This window comes from Carya illinoinensis, chromosome 14, assembly GCF_018687715.1.
Source record: "Carya illinoinensis cultivar Pawnee chromosome 14, C.illinoinensisPawnee_v1, whole genome shotgun sequence".
In the NCBI taxonomy this organism is placed as follows: domain Eukaryota; kingdom Viridiplantae; phylum Streptophyta; class Magnoliopsida; order Fagales; family Juglandaceae; genus Carya; species Carya illinoinensis.
Genome location: NC_056765.1, coordinates 3,559,941 through 3,585,772, shown reverse-complemented (window position 1 = coordinate 3,585,772; position 25,832 = coordinate 3,559,941). Strand labels below are relative to the sequence as shown.

General features: G+C 38.8%; 1 protein-coding gene across 4 annotated transcripts; it reads left to right on the top strand.

Moving 5' to 3' along the window:
* Positions 1–954: 954 nt before the first annotated feature.
* On the top strand, positions 955–25,522 carry LOC122295126 (phosphatidylinositol-3-phosphatase myotubularin-1-like). Of its 4 annotated transcripts, XM_043104184.1 has the most exons (19): positions 956–1,216; positions 1,341–1,409; positions 3,414–3,488; positions 4,298–4,369; positions 5,703–5,772; positions 17,204–17,253; positions 17,683–17,972; positions 18,074–18,147; positions 18,231–18,294; positions 18,382–18,447; positions 18,916–19,015; positions 19,128–19,241; positions 19,932–20,101; positions 20,232–20,316; positions 21,719–21,946; positions 22,712–22,771; positions 22,924–22,988; positions 23,935–24,214; positions 24,369–25,522. In XM_043104184.1, exons 1-19 carry the CDS (start codon positions 1,100–1,102, stop codon positions 24,888–24,890), a joined length of 2,571 nt encoding a protein of 856 aa, XP_042960118.1. In that variant the 5' UTR covers positions 956–1,099; the 3' UTR covers positions 24,891–25,522. The 4 variants fall into 4 exon arrangements, with proteins under 4 accessions (XP_042960119.1, XP_042960118.1, XP_042960120.1 ...); XM_043104185.1 differs by lacking the exon at positions 3,414–3,488 and having other exon boundaries at positions 955–1,216; XM_043104186.1 differs by lacking the exon at positions 956–1,216 and having other exon boundaries at positions 1,358–1,409; positions 4,305–4,369.
* Positions 25,523–25,832: the final 310 nt, after the last annotated feature.

Sequence of the window (25,832 nt, the reverse complement as noted above, 5' to 3'; positions counted from 1 at the left end):
TTGAGTTAATGCAGGATTGCAAGGAAAGCCTAAAGACTTGCCAATCACCATAAACAGCCAAGAGTGGGCCAGCTCAATAATTTCCCAACGACCATAGTTTGGAGGCTAGTGTTTGTTACTTTGTTTTCTTCTATAATATCTAGGTGTGCTACTATTTCAATTCAGCCAATATATACCTCTTCTTCTTCTTTTCCTACCCATAAAAAAATCTCACAAAATAATGGAAAATATCTTGCAATTAGCTCGGAGTGTAATCTTAATCACATTAACACATGAATACCCAAAATAGTTAAGCGAACAGAAAAATAAGGGGAAAATCAAAGAAGATGAGAATGAATGTAGTTTTGCTGATCCTTATCTTTATTTTTTATTTTTTTGGGAAGTAACAGTATGGCAGTTATAAATAATATCAATATCTAAAATAATACTTAATAAAGATATACATATAACATTTTTTTTATAATTATATTTTAAAATAGGGATATTTTATATTAGGTTTAAAGTTATTTTATAAAAATGTCGAAATTATATGATTTGTTAAATCTATTTTATTTATAATAAAAGTAACTTTATAATATAAAATATCACATCAATTACATCAGTTTATAATATGATGCATTAAATATATTTTATAATAAAAATAATTTTATAATCTAACGTATCATATCAATTTATTAATTTATTTTTATTGAATCTAAATTATAAATATATTATGAAAATTCTATACGTACACTATATTATCATTTCATTAAATAAGATGTGATCCATTTAATGATCATTTATTTAATATTTATTTATTATTTAATAGTACTGAATGTGTCATTTTATTTAATAAGATGAAATTAGAATGAGAGTACGTTTTATAGTATAGATTACTGATTAATATACATAATTAGAGTACAGAAATGCAAAAGCTAAGAGGATACATGGAATAATAGAGATATGTAGATGCGATGACATCGGTTGCCAAGTGCCAACCGCTAAAGTCTTCTTTCAAGTTTGAACGGTAGGTAAGGTAACACAACACAACACCTCTCTCTCTCTCTCTCTCTCTCTCTCTCAGAAGGGATTGAGGAAACGTACAGAGTCGGTTCGCCGCATGGCCTCGCCAAATCCACGCAGCAGTGCTCGGACGACGTCGCTTCGAGACGCCTCCGAGTCGGAGAAGTTGGAGGTCAGCTCTAGCTGGGACGCCCTTGAATGGACCAAAATCGAGGTTTATAATATTGTTCCCTTCTTCTTCTGTTCTTTTTTACTCTTTTCAAATTGGCCTTCTGTTGTTGATCATTGATTCATTTGCTACTTTTCTACTTCTCTTTTTAAATTTATATCTTTCGCAGCCCGTTTCGCGGTCCGTTTTGCATATGAATTTGGACTTCCTGCTTGAAGCTGAAGAAGTCGTGGTCGAGGTGCGTCCTCTGATTGCTTGAACTGCTGAGTTCTCTAATTATTTCCACGATTTCCATTATTTCATTCCCATGATGCAATGGCAAGCAAAATTGGTCATTTATTTCATTCCCATGATGCAATGGCAAGCAAAATTGGTCATTTTGTTTTTTGATGGGTTGTTTAACAAGATTTGGTCTTTTTTACGTTTTCTTGATTAGTTTTTTAACCATGATTCGTAATTGTTGTTAGGATCATTAATTGATTGTTTATAAATAGAAATGGAAAGTAAGAATGAGGCAAAGAGTTACAGTCTGCTCCTTAATGAATCCTATGTGCAGTGAATACAAAAACAGAAAAACTCAAGTATTAGGAAGTGCTATGTGTAAATAAACTCATGAATACGTTATTAAAAATAAAAATGGAAACTAAGAATGAGGCAGTGGGGCACAGTTGGCTCCCTAATGAATCCTACGGAAAGTGCAAAAAAAAAAAAGTCCATTATTATGAAGAGTTATTTATGAATCAACTCAACTCATCCTTGAATTTGTAATCCTTTTACTAAGGGGGATATCTATATCCAGAATTCTAAACCCCAATTAAATAAGATTGGCAAATTCAGGATATCCATGATTTAGAAAGTGGTGAATTAATTAATATCAGAGAATCTGCCAACTCATGGAGTGAAGTTGTTTCCTCAGGAAATTTTGAGATGGTCGTAATTGTTAACATTTAGAATATAAAATATTGGAGGTTTATAGTGTAAGGGTTTGACTTGTAGATGTGTACGCATATTGGGGAGAGAGCAAGCTTGGTAATGGTTTCACAAGAGGAGAGATTGGCTCTTGGCTGAAGCCATAGAGGCATTGTGTATTTACTATGCTTAATAAGTCACCTAGTTGCATTTCATAAAACACTATTGCTATGAGTACTTTGATTTTGGTGCTTTCGCTGAATTACTGGACACTAAGATGCTCGTGTAGGATGCATTATGTACCATGCTGGCAATGGTTAATGTACAATGATAATATAATATTACATCTGCAGCTCTGCTGCTGTTTTTTTTTTTTTTTTTTTTTTTTAAATACATCAGTGTGCTTTAAAAAAAAATAAAAATTAAAGGAATTGGGTAGTGCTGGTCTATTCTGAGTAGATTGCTTAAGTTTCTGTTGCCTTACCACTCAGAATAAGGTACTGGAATTGATGCTTCTATTGATAGCCCTAGGTAGGGGGGTTTATTATTCTTGATCAATATTTATGGTTTATTTTCATAGGATGGCCAGTAACTGTAAGGCTTCTTAAGTTCCTTGGATGTATGTACTCTTCTGGAAAGCATTGAGACAATAGCTGGGATGGTCTCTATTACCATGTCGACTTGTAGACAATGGATTAGGTTTCTCTTTAGGCAGACTTGTTTGGTTGTTTTATTGTTTTATTTTTATATATATTTTTTTTATAGGTAAGTTACACAGACTCAGTAGGTCTTGAACCCATGCTTCCACCCTCCACTCTGTTCTTATGGAGTGGACGAAGTGGCATTTGAGCTATAAAACATTGGCAGTTGTATTGGTTATTTTATTTAATTACTCTTATAAAAAAATGAGATATAAAAATTTTATTAATTTGAAGGTGAAGTTTGAGCAATTCTAAATTAAAAGTCATGCAAACAATTGCAAGATATGTCGGATGCAGAAATTTGTTGAATGTTCAAAGTTCTATGAGAGTGGGACTTCTTAGTGGAAAATAAAAAATAAGCAAAATTTTGGTCTTGTATGTGGATAGGTAAAACTAGACAAATCTGGACTTATCTTCCTTTTCTATGATTGTTTATGGTAATACGTAAAACTGGTCAATCTTTCAAGAATTCAAAAGTTGTGATGGATGTGTTTGACATCTAATAATTGAAAAAGGGTAATGGGTAATGGTATTTCAGTACTTAAATTGAAACTAATAGTTCCTTTTTTTGCTACTTGTTTTGTGGTTGTTTGCTATCTAAACGTATAAATAATTATGTACTTTGCTTTCAGGAATATGGTGTCGTTTTGGTTAATACTGATGAAGTGGGCACCTTGATAGTAACCAATTTTCGTCTTATTTTTCTTGTAAGTTATGAATTAAATACTCTCTGCTTGTTAATGTAATTTTCTTTAGATGAAAATATAAGTGCCTCAATGTGCATTGCATTTTAAAATTGATTTTTCGAATCTGGTATATGAATCTGTGGATGTTTATTACTTCACTGTGAGGCTGTAAGGGTGTTATGGGATTAGATCTTTAGCAGGACCGGATTTGTATGGGTGATGCTTAGGAGGGTGGTGGATCTGTTTGCTTGCTGGGAGGGCCATTAGGGCAATCCCCAAAATGCTACTGTATGGAGAATGATTCCTTTGTCTCATGCGGTGTATTTGGCCCAAAAAGGAATGGTCGGATTTTGAAGATCAGGAACTCTTTAGATGAGCTTAGAAGTTTCTTTTTCCACACATTATTTCTTTGGGCTTCTGTCGGTGTATTCAATGGATCCAGCTTTCATGACTTTCTTGTATCATTTTCTAGCTCTTAACTTGTAAATAGGTGTTATCTTTGTACACTTCTTGTGTACTTGGGCTACGCCTTATTACTTAATTCAATAAAGATTTATCTTACTTATCAAAAACAGAAAAAAGAATTTTCAATTGATGCTCTATACAAGTATCTTCGTATGCATGCGGCAATGGTTATGTGGTCCGGTACATGTATGCACGCATGTGTTGATGTGGGTGTATGATTTTATGCTTCTGAGTGCTCTTTGATGGATGCATGAATGTATCTACACCCACACACTTCTGTCTTTGTATTTTTGTGGTTTGGTGCTTACCTTGAGTATTTGTCATAACTTCCGTAGTTTTCTAATATTCTTGCATTCCTTTGTAAGAGTGAAGGTACAAGGAAAATCATTGCGCTTGGCACAGTGCCACTGGCCACCATAGAGAAGTTCAACAAGATGGCAAGTTGTCATTTATTTAGTTTCTTGTTTTGCATTTCTTTGTTTGTGTTCATGTTGTGGTAACTTTAACTTGGAAATTTGACTTAGTTGTTCAGCTTGGAGTATATGTATGTGTAGCTTCATTATGATGTTTTTTCTCGATACAAGGATATGATTAAATTTTAATGTAGCTTATGGAGATTCATTTTTGATTATTCTATTTATTGATATATTTTTCTTATAAGGGTGAGATGATGTGCTATTATGTATATTTAGCCACATTCAAATGCATAGATTTGAACAATGCAACTTGAGTTTCCATGTAGCACATCACATCTATGAGAAAATGGTGAATGAGATCTCAAATTACTTGAGAGAGAAGTATTTGGACTTTATAATAATTCCAAGGGGCTCCAATTGTAACAATAATTAGTCCTTTTGGAATCTTAGCGCAAAGGTGGCAAACACTTTTCTTGGGTCATTACAAGTGGTATCAAAGATAATCTCAGCCAAAAGAGCAGGACTTGAGTTGCGCCAAGTCATGGGCCGTACCACAGCAAACTACCCTAGCTATGACATCAAGGTATTGAGGGAGGGAGATTATGCCCAGACCATGCATTTATTCTTGTAAGCTGGGTTTATCGAGTTGATCTACCATCATTTAGGAATGTTTTCTATTGATGGTAAGGTTGAAGATGGAAAGCCAGGGGTTTTGGGCGATTGAAGATAACATGAATGGAAGAGGTAGGATATAAGAAACAAGGGTGAAGTTGGGGATGACATTTTTTATCTGGTTTTGCCAACTCTGCTTATGCACAGACCACACATTTCTTCTTTGTGCCAATAAGTGGTTATTGTCTGCTACTTTTACCTTGGCTTGATATGCATTAGTCTAGCTGAGTCTTGCTTCAAGTTATAATGAATCTTGAGGCTTTTGAGGTTTAGTTTCTACACTTGTAGTTAGCTTAGCTCTCTCTCTCTCTCTCTCTCTCTCTCTCTCTCTCTCTCTCGCTCTTTCTCTCTCTTCTAGGCCAGGAATGAAATGCAATTTACAGACCTAGTAAAAGAATGGCTTGATAAGAAATTATGAGAGGTGCTGTAATCATTTATTAACTTCATGCAAATTTCTGTTTCACTATCATCATCTTGATCCCAAAGTTTTACCAGGAGATGTGACACTTAACTATCCGACAACATTAATTCCCTTGGTTTTATTTTTTTTCCTTTATTTAGATTATTTGATGTGCATTAGTCACATTGTTTGACCTTTGGATGTTGGTTCCACCCTTTACTTTGGGACTCTTTTAGTTTGAGGTAGTTGTATGTTTAATTTAATACTTTTAAGTTAATGTAGGCTGTTAGGCTTCAATCAGCCCCTCGTCAACACGACAAGATGCCGTCACAAAGACTTCTTCAGGTTTTAGGTATGCTTTCTAATAGTTTCCTTCTTTTTATTTTTGTTGGCATTTCTACGTCCGATCTTGTAATTATCCTTACGATTTCTATCTATCATTTAAGCCTGTGTTTCAAGAAGTTGTTATTTCTTTGAGGGCTAGTTTGAATTCAATTTGAACGGCAATTGCATTTGACAAGATGATGTTTAAACGTTCAACAATAGGTGGTTGGATGTGTTGGCAGTGGATGTTATTGCTCTAGGTGATATGCTCTAGATGTTGCCTTGGTGGTGGTGGTGCAAGCAAGTGATGGTGGTGATTGTCAGAATTAGGCTTTCACCCAATAATGGATGACCCAGTGCTGTGAAGGTGCAGTCATTTCTGTCAAAACCGTTCACAGAAAACAAAGAGGGGGACTCCATCTAGATTGAACTATCTCTATGCAATTGAAACTTCACTGATTAGCCACTTTTGTGACATCACACGATTCAGCACAATTATTATTAATTTTTTTTATAAGTAATATTAAAATGTATTAATATAAAGAAGGCGTAAGCCAGTATAGCCAGGTATACTGGGGGTATACATGTGAATACACTGCTTTAAGAGCTAGAAAAAGATACAAGGAAATCATGGAAGCTGAGACCATTGAACTCTAAAGCCATGGCCCACAAAAACAGAGTCTTCCATAAAAAACCCCTAAATTCTTCTACAAATCTTTCCTCGTCCTGAAAATGCCTGTTGTTTCTTTCACTCCAGATGCACCATAAGATACAGATGGAGGTCAATTTCCATATTGCTGCAATCTGTGCTGTCCCTGAGATCCCTCTCCAACTTGCCAATAACTCAGCTACCCTTCTCGGCATAGTCCATGCTAACCCCATCCTGCTAAAGAAATGATTCCAAGTGTCCCTAGCAAATTCACAATGTAGGAGTAAATGATCCACTGTTTCCCCACTCTTTTTGCACATACAGCACCAATCCATCATTATAAGACCGCGTCTTCTTAAATTGTCAATGGTTAGGATCTTCCCGAGGGTTGCTGTCTATACAAAGAATGCCGCCTTAGGAGGTGCTTTATTCCTCCATATGCTCTTCCACGGAAAATTAGGCAAAGGTGGGGCTGTAATAGTCCCATAATAAGAACTTACCGGGAATTTCCCTTTCCGAGATGGACACCAAACCGACTTATCTTCAGTTGAAGCATTAGGGGAGATGTTATGTAGTAGGTTAAAAAACTCCACCACCATACTCACTTCCCAGTCATGAGCCTCCCTAGTGAGATTTATGTTCCACACTTGAGCATCATGTGTAGTACCCCACAAGTCTGTGACCTTTGCATCTTTTTCCCTTGCAATGCTGAAAATAGCAGGGTAAGCCACCTTAAAAGCCGTATCACCCACCCATACATCATTCCAAAAGCTAATTCTCTGGCCATTCCCCATACATAGCCTGGTATTGCGAGAAAATACCCCCCAACCTTTTCTTATATGCTTCCATAACCCCACACCATAAGCCCCCCTTCCCTCATTAGAGTACCAACCTACCCTTGCACTCCCATACTTTGCATCAATCACCCCTTTCCATAGTGCTTCCTTCTCATAATTATAACGCCACAGCCATTTCTCGAGTAAGGCTTGATTAAAAAGCCTCACATCATGGACCCCCAAACCACCCACACGTAAAGGTGTGCACACCTTGTCCCATCCAACTAAATGAAATTTAAACTCATCTCCTATGCCACTCCACAAAAAGTCATGTTGTAATTTTTCAATCTTAGAAGCAATACTAGCTGAAAGGGGGAATAGAGACAAGAAATAAGTGGGAAGGTTAGATAACGTGCTTTTAATAAGTATGAGCCTTTCCCCCTTGGATAAATAGAATCTTTTCCACCTAGCCAACCTGCGTTCTAGTTTTTCTAGCACCTCCGCCCAAATTGTCTTGGTTTTGAAAGATGCCCCCAAAGGGAGGCCAAGATACTTCATTGGCAATGAGGACATCCCACACCCCAAAATGTTGGCCAACCCCCGAATATTACTTATGTAGTCGATAACCAAGAGAGAGAGAATTCTGTGTTGTAATTTTATAAATGAATATCCAACTATACATATACCTAGAGTAGTGACCATTATACCCTCATACTATATATTTAATTACAACTATGTATTCCAACACTCCCTCTCAAACTGGGGCATATATATCATATAAACCTAGTTTGGAACAAATCAACTTTAGCCGACTATGACAAAGTGGTTTGGTAAATATATCTGCAAGTTGATCAGCAGACTTCACAAGGGGTGTAGAAATGTCACCACTGAATATCTTATCTCGAATGAAGTGACAATCAATCTCAATGTGTTTAGTCCTCTCATGGAATACAGGATTAGACGCAATATGTACTGCAGCTTGATTATCACAAAATAACTGAAGGAAGACAGGAGCTGGAAACCCAATCTCATGAAGAAAGTGTTGCAACCATGTCAGCTCACTAGCAATGTGAGCCATTGCTCTGTATTCGGCCTTTGCACTAGATCGAGCTACTACTGTTTGCTTCTTACTCTTCCATGTAACCAAATTACCTCCTACAAAGGTACAATATCCAGTAGTCGATTTTCTATCAAAAGGAGATCTTGCCCAATCAGCATTTGAAAAAGCTTCAATTCTAAGATGCCCATTTGGTCTATACAACAACCCAAGGCCAGGAGCTCGCTTAAGATACCGAAGAATATGGATTACAGCATCCCAATGTGAGACTCTAGGCGTTTGTAGAAATTGGCTCAGTACACTTAATGCATAAGAAATATCAAGTCTAGTGATAGTCAGATAATTTAATTTTTCAACAAGTCTTTGATACCGACCTGGATCTCCAAACAACTCACCTTCCTCTTTCAAGAGTTTACGATTTGGATCTATAGGAGTGTCAATAGGTCGTGCACCCAACATGCCAGTTTCTTCCAAAAGATCAAGCACATACTTTCTCTGAGATAGGTTGATACCCTTTTTAGATCTACTAACTTTGATTCCGAGAAAGTATCTAAGTTTTACCCAAGTCTTTTGTCTAAAACTGATAATGTAAAAATTGTTTCAGCCTGGCGATTCCAGCTGAATCACTCCCAGTAATTACAATATCATCTACATATACAATCAATAAGATATGACCTGCATCACTATGCAGATTAAATACCGAGTGGTCTATTTGGTATCTATGAAGACCAAATGCCAATACACTATCAGAGAACCTCCCAAACCATGCTCGAGGAGATTGTTTCAAACCATATAATGCTCGAGGAGATTGTTGGAATACATAGTTGTAATTAAATGTATAGTATGAGGGTATAATGGTCACTACTCTAGGTATATGTATAGTTAGATATTCATTAGCATTGTCAGAACGCAAAACTTGAACTTTTTGTCCAAACTGAGTTTTAATTTCTTTTCGAAAGACTTTGAATATGGAAAGGAGTTTAGATCTTGCTTTCATCAGAAATAACCATGTCATACGAGAATAGTCATCAACAAATGTAACAAAATATTGAAACTTGTTTGATACAATGTTGAATGATCCCCATATATCATAATGAACCAAGGCAAAAGAAGAAGATGCTCGATTATCAACTCGAGGTACAAAAGACACACGATAATGTTTACTAAGTTGACATGCTTCACAAGAAAAGGGAGACACATTTTTAAGATCCCTAACTTGACGTTTCAGAAGAGAGAGGGATGGGTGTCTAAGGAGGCAATGCCATTCAAAAGCGGAGGAGGAAGTGAGGGCTCGAGTGGGTGACTGCTCGACGTCGAGGTAATACAGACCACCAGTTTCATGCCCCGTACCAATCTTCTTTCCCGTCTTGAGATCCTGAAAGATACATACAGAAAGAAAAAAGGTCACAGAACATTGAAGATTTTGAGTAATTTTACTAATGGACAACAAGCTAAAGGGCAAACTGGGAGCATATAGAACAAATGACAAGGATATAGAATCAGTGAGCTTGGTAGATCCAATGTCTGTAACTTTAGCAAGAGAACCATTAGCAAGAGTAACACTCGTGGGAAATGACATGTTACCTAACTCAGATAAGGAATGAGACAAACCAGTTAGATGTTCATTAGCTCCTGAATCGATGATCCATGGATTTTGGGTAGACGAGACAAGACATGTGGATGCTGTACCTGATTGGTTAAGAGTAGCTCTGGAAGATGAAGCCGCTCGTGTAACTAAAAACTGATCATACTCATCCTTCGATAAGCTGATCATCTCTGGAGGCAAGTTGGAACTCGTTGCCTGTGATGTAGAGTCTTGGCAAATGGCCTGATTAGCGGACCTAGATGGTCTCCCATGTAGATCCCAACAATAGTCCACCGAGTGGTTAGTGCGACCACAATGGGTGCACTTACGAGATTCACGACCTCGAGTACGGTTACCTCTGGCATCACGTCCTCCACATGCACCTCTACCACTTCGGCCTCCACGCCCACCAGGAGCAACATAAGAGGCAACTAAAGCGGATCTCTCATTACTCTGGTCAGAAGATAACAGAGATCTAGGTCCAGATAGTGTGGCTCGCTGGAGTCGGGAGAACACATCAGGAAATGAGGGGAGCTGTGGGCTTGCTAGAATTTGATAGCGTACCGACTCATACTCAGGTTTTAGGCCAACTAGAAACCGAACAACGTTGAACTCTTCACGTTGTTTTAGCATAATTGAAACATCAAAAGTGATAGGTTGATAAATTTTGAGTTCTTCACATATACCCATCACTTTAGAGTAATACTCTTCTAGGCCCAAAGCACCCTGTTTCAATCCAAAAAATTGTTGACACAACTCATAAATACGAGTTGTGTTTCTAACACCCGAGTACATATGTTTGAGATGCCTCCATATCTCCTGAGCAGTGTCAAACTGTACTAAACTAGCACAAATATTAGGCTCAATACTAGTCAATATCAAGGAGCAGATTTGAGCATCTTCTTGCTCCCATTGAGCAAAGGTAGAACTATTTGAATTAGGCATTGAATCAACCAAGTGGGTATGACGAAGACCCTTACCTTTCAAGAACATTTCAACAGATTTTGACCATAGTATGTAGTTCTTTCCATTCAATTTCACCGTAGTCATAGGCATGTTAACGTTTGGTGCAATAGATAATGATTCAAACTTAGCTTCCATGGAGAAAAATACGAGGATATGGATAAAAAACGAACAAATACACGCTGGAAAAATAGAAACCAGCTTAACAACCCAAATCTCGGATCTGTATGGGTCAAAAACAGTCTATACTAGTCAGAACAGCCAATTTTAGGGCCTGAACCGGCCTGTATCGGGTCTGAACCGGCCTGTATCGGCCCTGTTTTGGTCTGTTTCGGCCTGTATCAGTCTGAACCGATTTTGTTTCGTCGGAACCGGCCTGTATCGACCGGTACCGGATTCGGGCGTATTAGATTCAAGAATAAATAAAAAATGCGAATAAGTTATTCCTAACCCGGAATAAGGAAAGCAGGATTACAGTATACCTGATGCCAAACAAGTGTTATTCCAAATAGGAATAGGTTCTTATTCCAGATTGGGGGCATGCACAACTACGGATCGGATAACAGAACACACCAAGAATAGCCAAAAACTTGCAGCCAAACACACTTGGACTCTTCCTCCGGCCGGCGATACACCGTCCTTCCGGTAGCTGATGGAGACGAAAACTCACCGGAGTGGACAGAGGATGCCGGTGACCTCGATTCCGGTGTCCATTACCGGAGATAACTCCTTATGTCACCGGAAAAGCACTTCGAAAGGAGCTGCCGGCCGAAACTTCAACCAAAACTTCACAGCACCACCAACAACCAATGACAATCACCAGCACCCGCCGGAAAACACCACTAACTCCGTCGCACAACCACAACCGACTACTCACTGCTCTGATACCATGTTGTCGATAAACAAGAGAGAGAATTCTGTGTTGTAATTTTATTAATCAATATCCAACTATACATATACCTAGTGTAGTGACCATTATACCCTCATACTATACATTTAATTACAACTATGTATTCCAACAACTTACATTCACCACCACCACCATTTCTGTCTTTGCTAGATTTATCTTTAAATTGGAAGCCGCTTCGAAACATCGTAAAAGGGTATTCAAGGATTGTATATGCACTACATTATCATCACAAAACAGCAGCGTATCATCTGCAAATAAAAGATGAGAAATAGTAATGGGCCCATGAAGATTTCCCATTGAGAATCCTAAAAAGAAGCCACCTACTAGAGCGGTCGACACCATCCAACTCAGAGCCTCTATCACGATCACGAATAGTAGAGGGGATAGTGGATCTCCTAGTCGTAACCCCCGCAAGCTATTAAAGAAACCCACAGGTTCACCATTTCCCAAAACTGAAAACCAAGCTGTAGATATACAATGACGCATCCATCCTTTCCATTTTTCCCCAAAACCACACCTACCCAATAGATAGAGCAAAAAGTTCCAATTGACATGATCATAGGCCTTCTCCATATCCAATTTACACAAAATACCCAGGATCTTTGACTTAAGCCTGCTGTCCAAACATTCATTGGCTACAAGAACCGAATCCAGTATTTGCCTTTCTCGTACAAATGCATTTTGAGATTTCAAAATAATCTTATCCAATACCATACTCATTTTGTTGGCCAAGACTTTTGCAAGAATCTTATACACACTGCCCATGAGACTAATAGGCCTGAAATCTTGTGCTTTTCTTGCCCTTGGATTTTTGGGGATAAGTGCAATGAAGGTAGTATTTAGACTCTTTTCAAATTTACCAAAAGTAAAGAACTCCTGGAAAACCAGGATAATATCCTCTCTTACCACCTCCCAACAAGTCTGAAAAAATGCCATAGTAAAACCACCCAGCCCCGGAGTTTTATCTTTGTTCAATTTCCTGATGACTTGGTGTACCTCTACTTCTTCAAATGGTCTCTCCAACCAAGCCATACTATTACGATCAATGGCATCAAAAGCTAACCCATCAACTGTAGGCCTTCATGCGAACGGTTCTTCCAACAAATGCTCAAAATGTCCAGCTACATAGTCTTTGATTTTTGCTTGATCAGAAACTACCTCGCCATCGATGTTCATGGACTCGATTGTGTCAAACCTTCTATGGGAGTTTGCCACTCGGTGAAAAAACTTTGTAGATCTATCTCCCTCCATAAGCGAACTGCTTTTGCCTCCAAGAAATCTCCTCCATTAAGATCAACCTTTCTAGTTCTGCAACTACTTGCCCTTTTCGACCTTCCTCATCATCCACACCCTCCAAACTTTGTAGCTCTTGAAATAAGGATTTCTTCCGTGCTTCTACATTACCGAAAACCTGTCTATTCCAAATCTTCAAGTCCCTCTTTAAGGCCTTGAACTTTCCCACCAATACCTTGCTCGGAGTGCCTTGCATTTGATAAAAACTCCACCATTGCTTGACCAGTTCCACAAATCCCTCGGATTTTAACCACATATTCTCAAACCTAAAGGGCCGTCTGCCCCCCGGTATTCCCCCACAATCTAACATAATAGGAAAATGGTCCGAGCACAACCGAGTGAGTCTTTTCTGACAAGAGTCTGGATATTGTATCTCCCATGAAGGAGATATGAGGAATCTATCTAGTCTTGACCAGGTGTGGTGGTTAGACCAAGTATAACCACCTCCCAAGAGAGGTATGTCCATGAGTCCCAACTCTGAAATGAAATCGGACAATTTCCCCATAGCATGATTTTGCCAACCCTCTCCCGACCTTTCACTTGGAAATCTTGTCACATTAAAGTCCCCCCTATACACCATGGCCTATCCCACCATGAACATAAACCTGCAAGCTCATCCCAAAGTAACCGCCGTTCACCCTCCAAATTAGGACCATATACCCTAGCGAAAGCCCACTCAAAACCATCTTCTAAATTTTTAAACAAGCAACCCACAAAATATTCTCCCACAAACTCATCAGTGTTCTCTACCACTCTTCCGACGCCCCCTCCGAAGGTAAATATGCCCAACCTACATATTGGCAGCCCCAAATACTCCGAATGGTTCTTCTTGTGATTTGTTTCAGTTAGTTTCCTGCAAACATACGATGTCTACCTTCTATTGCCTAAGTAACGATCTTATTCGAAGGCGTTTATTGATCTCATTCAACCCTCTTACATTCCATGTCAAGATTGTAGGCAACATTAATCAACTAATCCAGCCCTTCCTCTATGACGCCCCCGACTCATGCTCCCCTCTCTGCCTTCATAATTAAGAGACCAAGTTAGCCTCTTTAACTCCCTATTTTCCTTGACCCCTGTTCCCCCCTTTTGGTGTCCCGTCTCAATGGCAATAAGGAGTGCCTTGAACTGTTCTTCATATCCTTTACAGGATATCCCTATCCAATCTTGAAGCTCCTCCATTTTTTTTAGAATCCAATCTAGTGGGGTGTCGGGAGGTATACTCCTTAAAGGTGTGGGTCCATCTTCTGGGCGTCCCTCTCCTTCTTCTGTTGCTCTAGAGGGCTCACATAAGAGCAAATCTTCTTCTCCTTCGGCCTCCCCCTTTTCCTCTCCCTTCTCCTTCATACTAGCTTCGTCATAAACTTCCACTTGTACCTCAACATTCTCCTCCTCCTCAAACACAACCCTCGGCACCATCTGACCCATCTCCCCTCCTCTAACTCTTCCATCAATGTTTCAGAAGCCAGGTCACCAACACTTTGTAAGGTTCGGGGCAGAACTACTGTTGCTGTAAGGTCCAGACTTTTCTCTTCAAAGACAACCAAAGCCACCTCTAGAGGAGCGTCGCCGGCGACTACTATCGCTTTCTGTGGAGGTGGCACCCCCGTAGAATCAATACTGACAGTGTGGCAGCATAGATTTTCACTTTTTTTCTCTACTGTAGTTGGTTCCCACACCTATATCACCGTTGCTGTCTTCTGTGGCATCGCCGGCACCTTTTCCTTTCCTGCCGAAGCCTTTTGTGGCGTCGTTGTCGTTGTCTGTGGGGATTGCACTCCCGTCAGGCCCCTGCCTGTAGAGATTAGGCCTAGTTCATTTGTAACCTTCTCTACGGAGGGTGAAAAATAGGCCACTGCCATCGGCGATTGGTCTTCCCCCACCGTTGGAGGCTTCGCCATCACCGACGGTGCCGATAGCACTGTTGGGGCCTGGTCAATTCCCGCTGGGCCGCACACCGTCTGGCTACGCATTTTCCAAATTGGTTTCCCTTGGTTTGCCTCCGGGCCCTTGGCCCGTAGCTTTAGGCCTGGGTTCCCTCTAGGCCCATGGCCCATGACCCATGGCCTGCACCTTAGGCCATTTCCTGTTGGGGCTTGGCCCATTTAAGTTTCCTTTATAGCCCGCTTCATTTCCCATAATTTGTTTCCCCTTAACGCTGCGTTTAATCTCATCTATTTCTTCCAATAATGCCCCCACCCTTTCCTTCATAAAATCCAACACTTTTTAAGTATTGATTCCTCATTTGCACTAGACCAGTTTCTACCATCTTCGTCCCCTTTCTGCATTTCCACCGAAATGGAACCTAGCACCCCTTCATGCTATGCGGCTCGAGGCTGAACTCTCTGAGCTTGGGTCACCTCACTGTAGGTTCATTTGCCGTTTGCTGGGAAGGGAGAGCCCAGGATGAGCCACCATCTCCACCACCCAACGCCATGCTATTTCTTTCTTTCGGGAAAGGGGAAGAAGGAATGATCTCTTTTAGTGTATCTCTAAAGTTTCTCCATCCCACCCCTTTTCTTCCTTCCGGCACAATTAACAAACCTTTTCTCTTCGTATTGCCTAGCACCGAAATGAAGAGGAAGCTCCCTTTAAGGTTACAGTCCCTCTGCACTACTAATACTTGGAGACCTGTTTTGCGTGTTCTTAAGAACTCCGGTGATCCCTGTGAAGCCACGCAGTCCTTCACCGTTGAAGACAGCCACCACAAAGCTTCATGGTCCACAGAAATATAATTCATCATAAGATGGCTGCTTTCTGTTATACTCCACCACCATCCATCATCCTTCGTGAATGTAAAAATTTTCTGGTTGATGTATACCTGTCTGTGCCTCCCCATCACTAATACACCAACTCGCCAGACTAAAACTAAGAATAAAAAAAGGGGAAAGGATTCCCGACGAGGAGCGTCGAGAAATACGAGGTTAATCACCACCAGCGAGAACGCTGGTGGTAAGGTTGCGGGTGACCATGTAAACGGTAGTTGTACGGAGAGAGTAGGAGAGTGTAATGTTCAGCCCAATTATTGTGTAGAGAAAACACCAAATGTCTTTAGAAACTGTTCAATGAAGTAGCAATTGGGCGTCAGATTTTCACTACATTTGCATATACAACACTAATCCATCACAATGATATCACAAATTAGAATTCTTCTCTATGCAGTTGTTTAGGAAAGAAGGTAGCCTTTCTAGGAACTTTACTGCCCCAAATACTCCTCCAAGGTAAATTGCATGGTGTTATGACCTTTTAATGGCTCATAATAATTATGAAGACTGAGTTGATCCCCATGCTTTAGCTTCTAATACATCCTATAGCCACTTCACTTTTCAGCATATTAGAACATTGTGAAAGAAAAGGTGAGTTCATTGACTCAAGTTCCCACTCATGAAAGGCATGAGTAAGGTTCCAGGAATGGATCCCTCATCCGTCTTGAAATCCAAACAAGAATGTACATAAACATTTTGTAATCTGCAATCACAAACTTGTAGTCCGAAAATCTCTCCTAACCCATTGTAATACTTTACTTTTCCAAGAGATCTCCAATTTAATATCGTTTAGATTCTTTTTTGATAATGTTAAAAATATAATACAAATAATTAAATCTATCTTTTCCCATCAGAGCATCTAAATTGTCCCTGAACTCTCACTCATGTAAAGCAGGAAGTGAGGCTTTCCGCCGTGGACCCAGCTAACAAAAGCAAGTGTGCTAGCTGATGATACCTTCGGACTGCCTAGCCAAAAAAGCGCTAGCCAAAACACTCCCCAATGGTTTATGGGGGCCCGGGCTATGGATTATGGTAACCGAATGGTATCAGAGCACAGATCCTGAGTTCAAACCCTGACTTTACACTCTAGCCCATTTAATTAAATATTTTACGTGTTGGATCACCCATTAAGAGGGAGTCTAGCCCACATGTGAGGGGGAGTGTTACGAATATAATACAAATAATTAAATCTATATCTTTCCACCAGTTTAAACTTTTGGAACAAGTAGTGATTTCACAAATAAGATATATTCTTCCAGTGATTTTATTCCAGGTAATCATCTTTTTCATCATCGCTAGTTAGTTGTGGAATAGTGTCTACATATATTGATGGTTGGCTATGTTATTCTTTGGCCTAGTTTGTGTTGTATTCCATATGATATAACCAGTTATCTAGTTATTTTCTTGGTGCTTCTTTGTGGAGATTGTAGGAGAAATAATGGTTCCTCTATTCTTTTGCAGGCAAAGATATGAGAATTATTGTCTTTGGTTTCTGCCCCACAACGAATCAGGTAAATTTCATTTTCAGCTGTTACTGTATTCACTTCCCATGTTTAACGTTCCAAAGGATTAAACACAAATTGCACTTTATGTTGTTACTATATTCAATATTGCACTCTTTTTTGCCCTTAATTGTAATAATTGGTTTTTAACTTTGGAGTTTAAAATGATTAATATTTCGAAAAGGTGTCAAGCAACAATTTGGCATTGAGTTTTGCTACTTGCAAGCCTGGTGTGTCAATGCACCACTTGTTGTGGGACCGATTATAGTTATAAAAAAAGTCAAACTAATACCTTTTCATTATTGTGGGACCCACTTTAGTGGTGGGTTGGATGTGTCAAAAGGATTGCAAATAAGTTTTTTCAATAATATTATTAATCATTCTTGTTCAATTCCACAAGCTGCTTATTGCATGCTGTATGGTTTGGTAATTTTACAGAGACGTGCGGTATTTGATGCATTATTAAGGTGCACTAAACCAGCAAGCTTATGGGATCTTTATGCTTTTGCTTCTGGACCTTCCAAATTCACCAATACTAACCCAAAGGTGCGGTTACTAAATGAGTATTTCCGGCTTCTTGGAAAAGGATCCTACCGTGCATCAATGAGTATGATTGAGAAGGGGTCGTTCCTATTATACAATGACTTGTGGAGAATAACTAGCCTAAACTCCAACTATACAATGTGCCAAAGTTATCCATTTGCTTTGATTGTGCCAAAAGGGATCAGGTAAGATGCTGAGATCTGTACTATAACTATCTTATTTTGGCTGATATACATTTTGATTCTGGAATTGTACATGTAATAATTTTGTATGACTGTTGATGTAGTGATGAAGAGGTGATTCAGGCTTCAACATTTCGGGCAAGATGTCGATTGCCTGTAGTTTCATGGTGTGATCCAGGTATGCAACAGACCCCCCCCTTTTTTTTTAAATGCTTGCCTATAATGAATGACTTAAGTTTTTGCATATGTGGTGAGTTGCAGGAACTGGAGCTGTCCTTGCACGTTCATCCCAACCCTTGGTTGGTCTCATGATGAATATGAGGAGGTAATTGGAGATTTGAAGTGTTAAGTTTGATCTTTTATCCTTATCTGTTGAAATTACATGGATTCACTTCTCTGCATTTTTCTGCAGCAACACTGATGAAAAGCTTGTTAGCGGTCTTTGCACTCAACTCTTTGGTGTGAGTGGGCCACAGAGGTAGGTGTATAAAATTTCTTCTTTTCCTTTTTCTCTCTTCTATATCATGCAAATTCTACCAAATAATTTCAATGATGAAGCTTGTATGTACCAGTTAAATATTAAACTGACACGTGTGCGTCATTATCTGTATATGTGAGTGTAGAAGCGAAAAAGATATGTGGGTTTGGTATTTACGCTTGAGAAACAATTTATTTTCATGCTGAGAAGAAACAGGTCTTATTTTATTATTTCCAGGTGGCCATGTTTGTAAGAAATTGTAATTACATCTTTCTGTGATATGTACTTATACGCAAATTATTATATGTATTGTATTAGTCATAATAGTTTACGTGTTGCTAATCTCTTCTATAAGGCATTTATTTTTCTTTTTGAAGGCTTTTTTACTTCTGTTGTTATGGGTTAACATTGATTGATTTCTTCTTCTTCTTCGTCTCTCTCTCTCTCTCTCTCCATTTTTTCCCCAAGGAAGCTATATATTGCTGATGCAAGACCTAGGAAAAATGCTTTGGCAAATGGGGCAATGGGAGGTGGCTCAGAATCATCATCAAATTATTTTCAGTCTGAGGTCTCTCGACGGCTTGTGCTGTTAGATTATCAATCTCTTGGTGAACTTCGAATTCATATTACATTACGGTTTCATGTTCCTTATTATTCTTTTTTTTTTTTTCTTTTATCAGATAGTATTCTTTGGGATAGACAACATACACACAATGAGGGATAGTCTTGCTCGACTAAGAGACTACTTGGATACTCATGGCGCCAATTCATCAGATGGAATGTCATCATTCCTGGTTGGTCTCAGAATCTTATGTAGATCTGGCTGCTTTACCAGTGCTGGACTATGATAATTAATTCATTTGATGGGGAGAAAAGTCCATTTCACGAGATATGGAATTGTATTATTGAAATTTATTGATGGAAGCTATTCTAGTTAGTCTATGGATGTTACCATTGAAGCAATGGTGTGATTAAAGCTTGAAATTTGACCTTTGAGCTTGCACCTTGGACCTATTCATTGTGTATAAACAAGTCATGGTTGTATATATCATTAAAACTAACACAGTTGTCTATATAGCCTTTCAGTGAAAGACGGTAGAAAATAAGTTTTATGTATTTTTATGATCCGCTGTTGATTCCCTCTCTGCAAGTACGGTTGACTCAAGGATATAGTGATGAGGATTGTAACCATCTAGTGGGATAAAGTATTGGATGATAGTCTAGTATTCCTTTTGTCTCTATGCATAGTGCCCAGTAAGCTTAAGCACAGCTTGCTTATGAATTCATGCGTGTGAGCCAAATTTGCATGGGTTTATGATGCCTGAAAAATTCTTAAAGCCTTTTTAAGACCTCTGAGGCAAGGATAATCTCACAAGTCATTTTCATTCGACTGTAATTAATATTATCTTTGCATTTATAACAATATTTGTTGACAGTGTCTTGTTTGCAATGGTGAGATTGCCTGATGCTAAGTTTGTTGACAGAGACATGGTGGATGGAGTTGGGGTGGAGGTAACCTTAGCAGTATGTCTGCTTCAGTATCAAGCCTTGGTGACAGTGGTTGGTTAATACATATTCAGAATGTCTTGGCTGGTTCGGCTTGGATTGCTGCACGTGTTGCTTTGGAATCAGCATCAGTTCTTATACATTGCAGGTTACCGTCCTGTCACAATTTAAATGTCTTATTTGTTAACTCTATAAATAATCTCACCATTTTGAGCTCAAAAATTTGGGACAGAAAGGATTATAACACTATTCTGTTGACCCACTTTCATATTGTTTAGTGATGGATGGGATAGAACAACTCAGTTGGTTTCACTTGCTAGTCTGCTGCTCGATCCATACTATCGGACATTCACAGGGTTTCAGGTGCTAACTGGAAATTTCTGGATTATGTTATTATTATTATTATTATTATTATTATTATTATTTTGTTATTATTATTATTTTGATAAGGTTAAAAAAGCAAAAGCTAGTAGCTGTAGAACAAGAGAGTAGAAATAAGTGAAAAATCCTAATATAAAATTATGGAAATCTAGAAAGATCCAAGCAGGAGAAAGAAACAAGCTAACCCCCTCCCCCCCCACCCTATCCAATTGAAAAGTGATCTCGGTTAATTGTCTCCCCACTTGGTCTGCCAATAGAAACACAATAAAGAGTTATTTTCTCATACTTCCTGATGTGATCATGCTTGAAGACTTTATCTTATATCACTGTCCGAGTGAAAAAGTCACTTCTTTACAGACCCTTTTCCTTCCAAATGGCTCATCATAGAAAATCAGCCTTCAATCTTCGAAGAGTATTTGGCATTGAAATTCTGATTTAGATGCTATCTCTCCCAATCTATTCTCCTCTCATTAATTCTATGCATAAAGTAAGTGATGGAAATGATCAACAATTCAGGGTCTTACTCCCACAATGCCAATGAAATTCATGACACCAGTGAAGTTCACCCTTATCCTATGTGCATACCCCACTATAGTTGCACCTCTATCCACTGCAGAGACAAACAATTTAGGAAAAGGAGTTTCAAGAGCTCCTATCCATGCTTTAACTCTTGCCAAGCATCCCCATCCACAACAATGAATCTGCTATATCAAAAACATCTCCGAGCGCCACTACTTATGGTAGCAGGATCTATCCCAACTCACCAAGTGGTACTTCCCTCCATCCCTATAACATCACATAATTTCTTATCAATATCTCTTCCTACATATAGAAGACTGACATGATGTTCCCGCAATCCTGCATATATCCCTTCCATTCTTTCCACAATTACATCTCAAACTGATATAGCCTTAATGACAAACCAAGGTAGGTTGTTTGAGGACTGCTTACCGCTCCCAAGTTCTCGTGCTATTCGCTTTGCATCTTCTACATACCTAACTGGAACCAATTCACTCTTTTTGAAGTTTAGTTTCAAGGCTAGAAAAGATTGAGATACATCGTAAAGAAAGAAGCTCATTTGGACTGTGTTTTATCTTTTTGTGAGAGGCATTTTGATTTAAGACCTATTTTTGCATGCAATGTTTTGTGTAGGACTCTCACATTTTAGGTTTTATTTTGTTATTCTTTTTCCCTCATCTAATTACATTTTCAGCAATATTTTGGAACTGAAATGCATCTTGCGTTTCAAGTTTTACTTATGTCTTTTGGGGTTGCATTGTTTAATTTGACAATATCTATGCCTGATGCTGATACCTGCATGAATGCCTAAGTTACTTTGGATTTTTACCGATTCTGAAATTTTGGATCTTTTATCTTTATACAGGCACTTGTTGAGAAAGACTGGCTGGCATTTGGACATCCATTTTCGGAAAGAACAGGAATGCCAACAGTATCTGGTAGTGGCAGCTCTCCTTTTGAGTTATCAAGACAGTCTTCTGCAGGGAGTTTATCATCATCTCCTGTGCGGCAGTCATCAGGATCATTTACATCTCAAGCTCCAAGTTCATCTCATGCACAGAATTCAAATAACTGTTCTCCCATTTTTTTGCAGGTGTGTACCTTGATACTAAATTTAGGGATACAAAACTTATCCTTTCACAAGACAAAGTCACTAGAATAATCAAACCCAAAATGCTAGGGCAAGATTTAGACATGCTACTGAACCCTAACAGGCCCAGTCTGAGCCTAAAGGATCTAGGCGAAACTAAAAGGGGGCCATGGCCTTGATGTTTTCTTTCTTTCTTATTTCTTTGAATGAACTTATATATTTATTCGATGGGAAGAAGCTTTGTTCATGCCCCAATAGAATCTTCCCACGGCCAAAATTATTTATAAGTTTCAAAAGGAACTGCAAGCCCTGAACAGAACCTGTTGATCCTTGAGTCAGGATCAAAAGGTTCAGATGGACCACAGATGAGCTAAGAATGTGAGGAGTGGCAAATGGGGTCCCTGTTCTTTTTCAAAGGAATGGAGCAAGCCTGGACTTTCCAAAAGAGACAAGCCAAACTGATAATAATGGAGCGAAGGGTGAGGTCCACTTAAATGGCACTCCTTGCCAACTTAAGTTTTTCAGACTAATGGTTGTCAATGTGTCTTTAATTGGTCGTTATTATGATTTTTGTCTTTCCTATAGCTCATTGTCAAACTCTCTTGTTCCATTGAAGTACGTGCGATTTCTCCACTTGAGATTATGTAAAGAGTTGATGTCAAGCATGGCATGAATCAAATTTAAACTGAGAACATGTTGCACGGCCCCCCATTTTTACTTGATGATTTGGTTATAGTTAATAATCTTGTATTTATGTCTATTTTGCAGTGGATTGATTGTGTTTCACAATTGTTGCGGATTTATCCTTTTGCTTTTGAATTCTCCTCGGTGAGCGGCCTTCTTCCATATGTGACACTAAGTTCATGGTTCTCGCGAATCACTTAATTGTGTTGATGAGCATCTTATTTTCTTCCCTTTCTATTTTATACTTATATCAGAAAACAATTGCTCGCTGATATTTATACTTTCTGGTGATTTAGGCTTTTCTGGTGGATTTCTTGGACTGTATGCTTTCCTGTCGTTTTGGAAATTTCTTTGGTAATAGGTAATTTTCTTGCATTGGCCTGAATACAATAAATTGAAGTCTTGGGTCTCGAGCATGCATTAAAATTCGAAGTGTGATCTCTGGCATGCATTTGCTTTATGTAGCCTAGCTATTTTGTAGTTGAACGCAGGATGTGGCATGCCAACTGATAAATAGTTAATGATTCTGGGGGAAACCCATTTTTATTTCTCTTTTGGGGTGCAATTGTATTGGTTCATAATGCTAAAACATCAGGGGTTTACCACAATCATTGTCATACCAACACACAAAATGGTTTGTCAACATTTGGTGCTTCCTGTGAGTTTTCATGTAGCATCATACTAAAAGTGGTGAAACTTGTAGATAATGCATCGAAATTTTATTAGAAAAAGGAAACTTAAAATGAATGGAATTTTTGACTGATGTAACAATGCTAAATAGAAAGGTCGGAAATTGGTGGGCAGGGCTAAATTTCATCTACGGAATTTCTATTTCCTTCACTTATATATATATTTCTATCTTGAGTGATATATCTCCTCTCTTCCCATCACATTGTGTAATTGAAAACTCATTGTGGAATATCATTATATCATATATACATATAACTACTAAACATCCAAATCTGATTAGTTTTTAACGTCTGCTTATATTTTTGTGTGCACTGATCACTCATTCAACTCCCTTTCCAATGGTGTTGTAATTATTCTGCACTTACAATACAAAATTTTTATTTCAAAGAAAAAAGTTACTTTATCAGGCTATTAAAAGCACTTTTTAAGTCTCCAAACTCAAACCCAAACATGCACTAAATCATCTCAATGATTGATTGATCATCCAATTATATAAGGTTTTATCAGGCAGGAAGAGATATATAGTGCAATGCACAATAATGAAGCAAAGTCTTCTGATGCTGAATATTGCAGGAGCTAATAGGTACCATTTTTCTCGTTATATATTTTGATTTCAGTGAAAAGGAGAGGCAGCAAAGTGGTGTTTCTGAAGCTTGTGGATGTTTGTGGGCATACTTGGGTGATTTGCGTGCTTCAGGGGGAAGCTCTCATGTGCATTTCAACCTATTTTATGATCCATCAAAACACGATGGTCCACTATTACCTCGTGCAGCAGCCTTAGCCCCAACTCTGTGGCCCCAATTTCATCTTCGTTGGGCTTGTCCTTCAGTAGCCCAAGCTGGGGAGCTTGAATCCCAATGTCAAAAGATGGCTATAAAATTTTCTGAGCTGCAGAAGGTGATAAATTACTTATGTCCTATGGCTACTAAATCTCCCCCCTCTCCCTCCCTTCCCCCCAAAAAAATTAAAAAAAGAGATTTTCTTTTGGATGGGTTTTTATGTTGATCTAATATTGATATCCATATTAAAACTTTGTTGGATTTGTGAACAGGCGAAAGAGGTAGCAGAGAGGAAAGCTAAAGAAGTTGCAGTTGCCATGGAATCATTGAATGCAGAGTTACGAAATGAAAAGCAGCTGAACAGCTCAACTATGAACCTGGCAAAGAGGGCCAGCAAGGAAAGTGAGGCCATAAAGCGAGCAGTAGAGTCTATGGGGTGCAAGGTACACTTCTCAAGCACTGGTGATTTTACTGTTGGCATTGAGGGCAACCCAGCAGATGCTCCACAGAAATTCATCAGTACCCCTTTGAAAAGAGAATTCGATGGTACTGTACATCATGATGAGAAATCAGATCTCTGTGTTTCCATTACAGTAATGGCCGAGGACGTTATTCCTAAAAATCCAATTGGACAAGTGTGTGAAACTTTATGCCCTTTACGCACTCGAGATGGAGTCTGCAGGTGGCCAGATGCTGGTTGTGCACAGCTGGGCAGCCAGTTTGTTGGACTAAAGGCAAATTTTGATGCATTTGATAAGCTTTCCATTTATGATAGTTATTTCCAATCCGAGTAAAAACTGTAGATTTGTGAGCCAAGCACGGGTTGCTAACTTGCTAGTACCAATTCAGTTGCAGTACTTGGATTAACTTCTCGCTTTGGGCAAGGATTCAAGTAGATTTAGATTTAAAGCTGTCAGAATAGATAAACGATTTTTTTTACCTCACCATGGACTGAGAAGGAGATGCATTAAAATGGACCTGGGCATTGGGGATGGATCCCAGGGACTCATCGTACCGAGTATAGAGTTTAGCTGAGAACCATCTTAGTATTGGAGGAACATAATAGGCTGGCTTGAAACTGTACATGCGAGAGCTAAGGTATGGATGGAGGTCCATAGGTTTTGTCGAGATGTTGGGAAGGTAAGTTAATTGAATTGCCATTTATTTACTGAATAAGCAGCTCTTGTACAAGCTGTTGGACTAGTTATTAGTTGTGAACCTTCTTTTTTAACTAGCAGTATTTTATATACCAGGAGTGTAAATGAATAAATTTTATTATTAATGAAGCTGTATTGTATTGCAGCTAGCTGTATTTTTTGGTGACAGCCCTGTACTATGGTTTTCCCAAAAGATAGAACCATTAGAAATTGAGGCACGCCTTCTTTTTGTCTCTCTGGATTTGTAATATGTTCAGATTGGGTCTTCATTCCCTGAACTTTGTCAGATTGCTGCTGATTAGGATGCTTCTATATGGTAGTAACAGGATTGCAGTGCATCGAAATTTCATCTTTGCAGGAGCTTAAGATTGGAATTTGCAGAATGTTTTTCTACCCCTTTCCAAGTATTCCATGGTAGCATTAGCCCTTGAGTTAAGAGGGTTAACGTCATGACCTCCTGAAGCAAAGTACGCTGTATATTTGGGTCAATGTGGTCATGGCCTTGTGGATTTAATACTCATGCAATGCTTTTTAAATTGATTTACCACATTTTATAATCTGTTAACGTAAAATCTGATG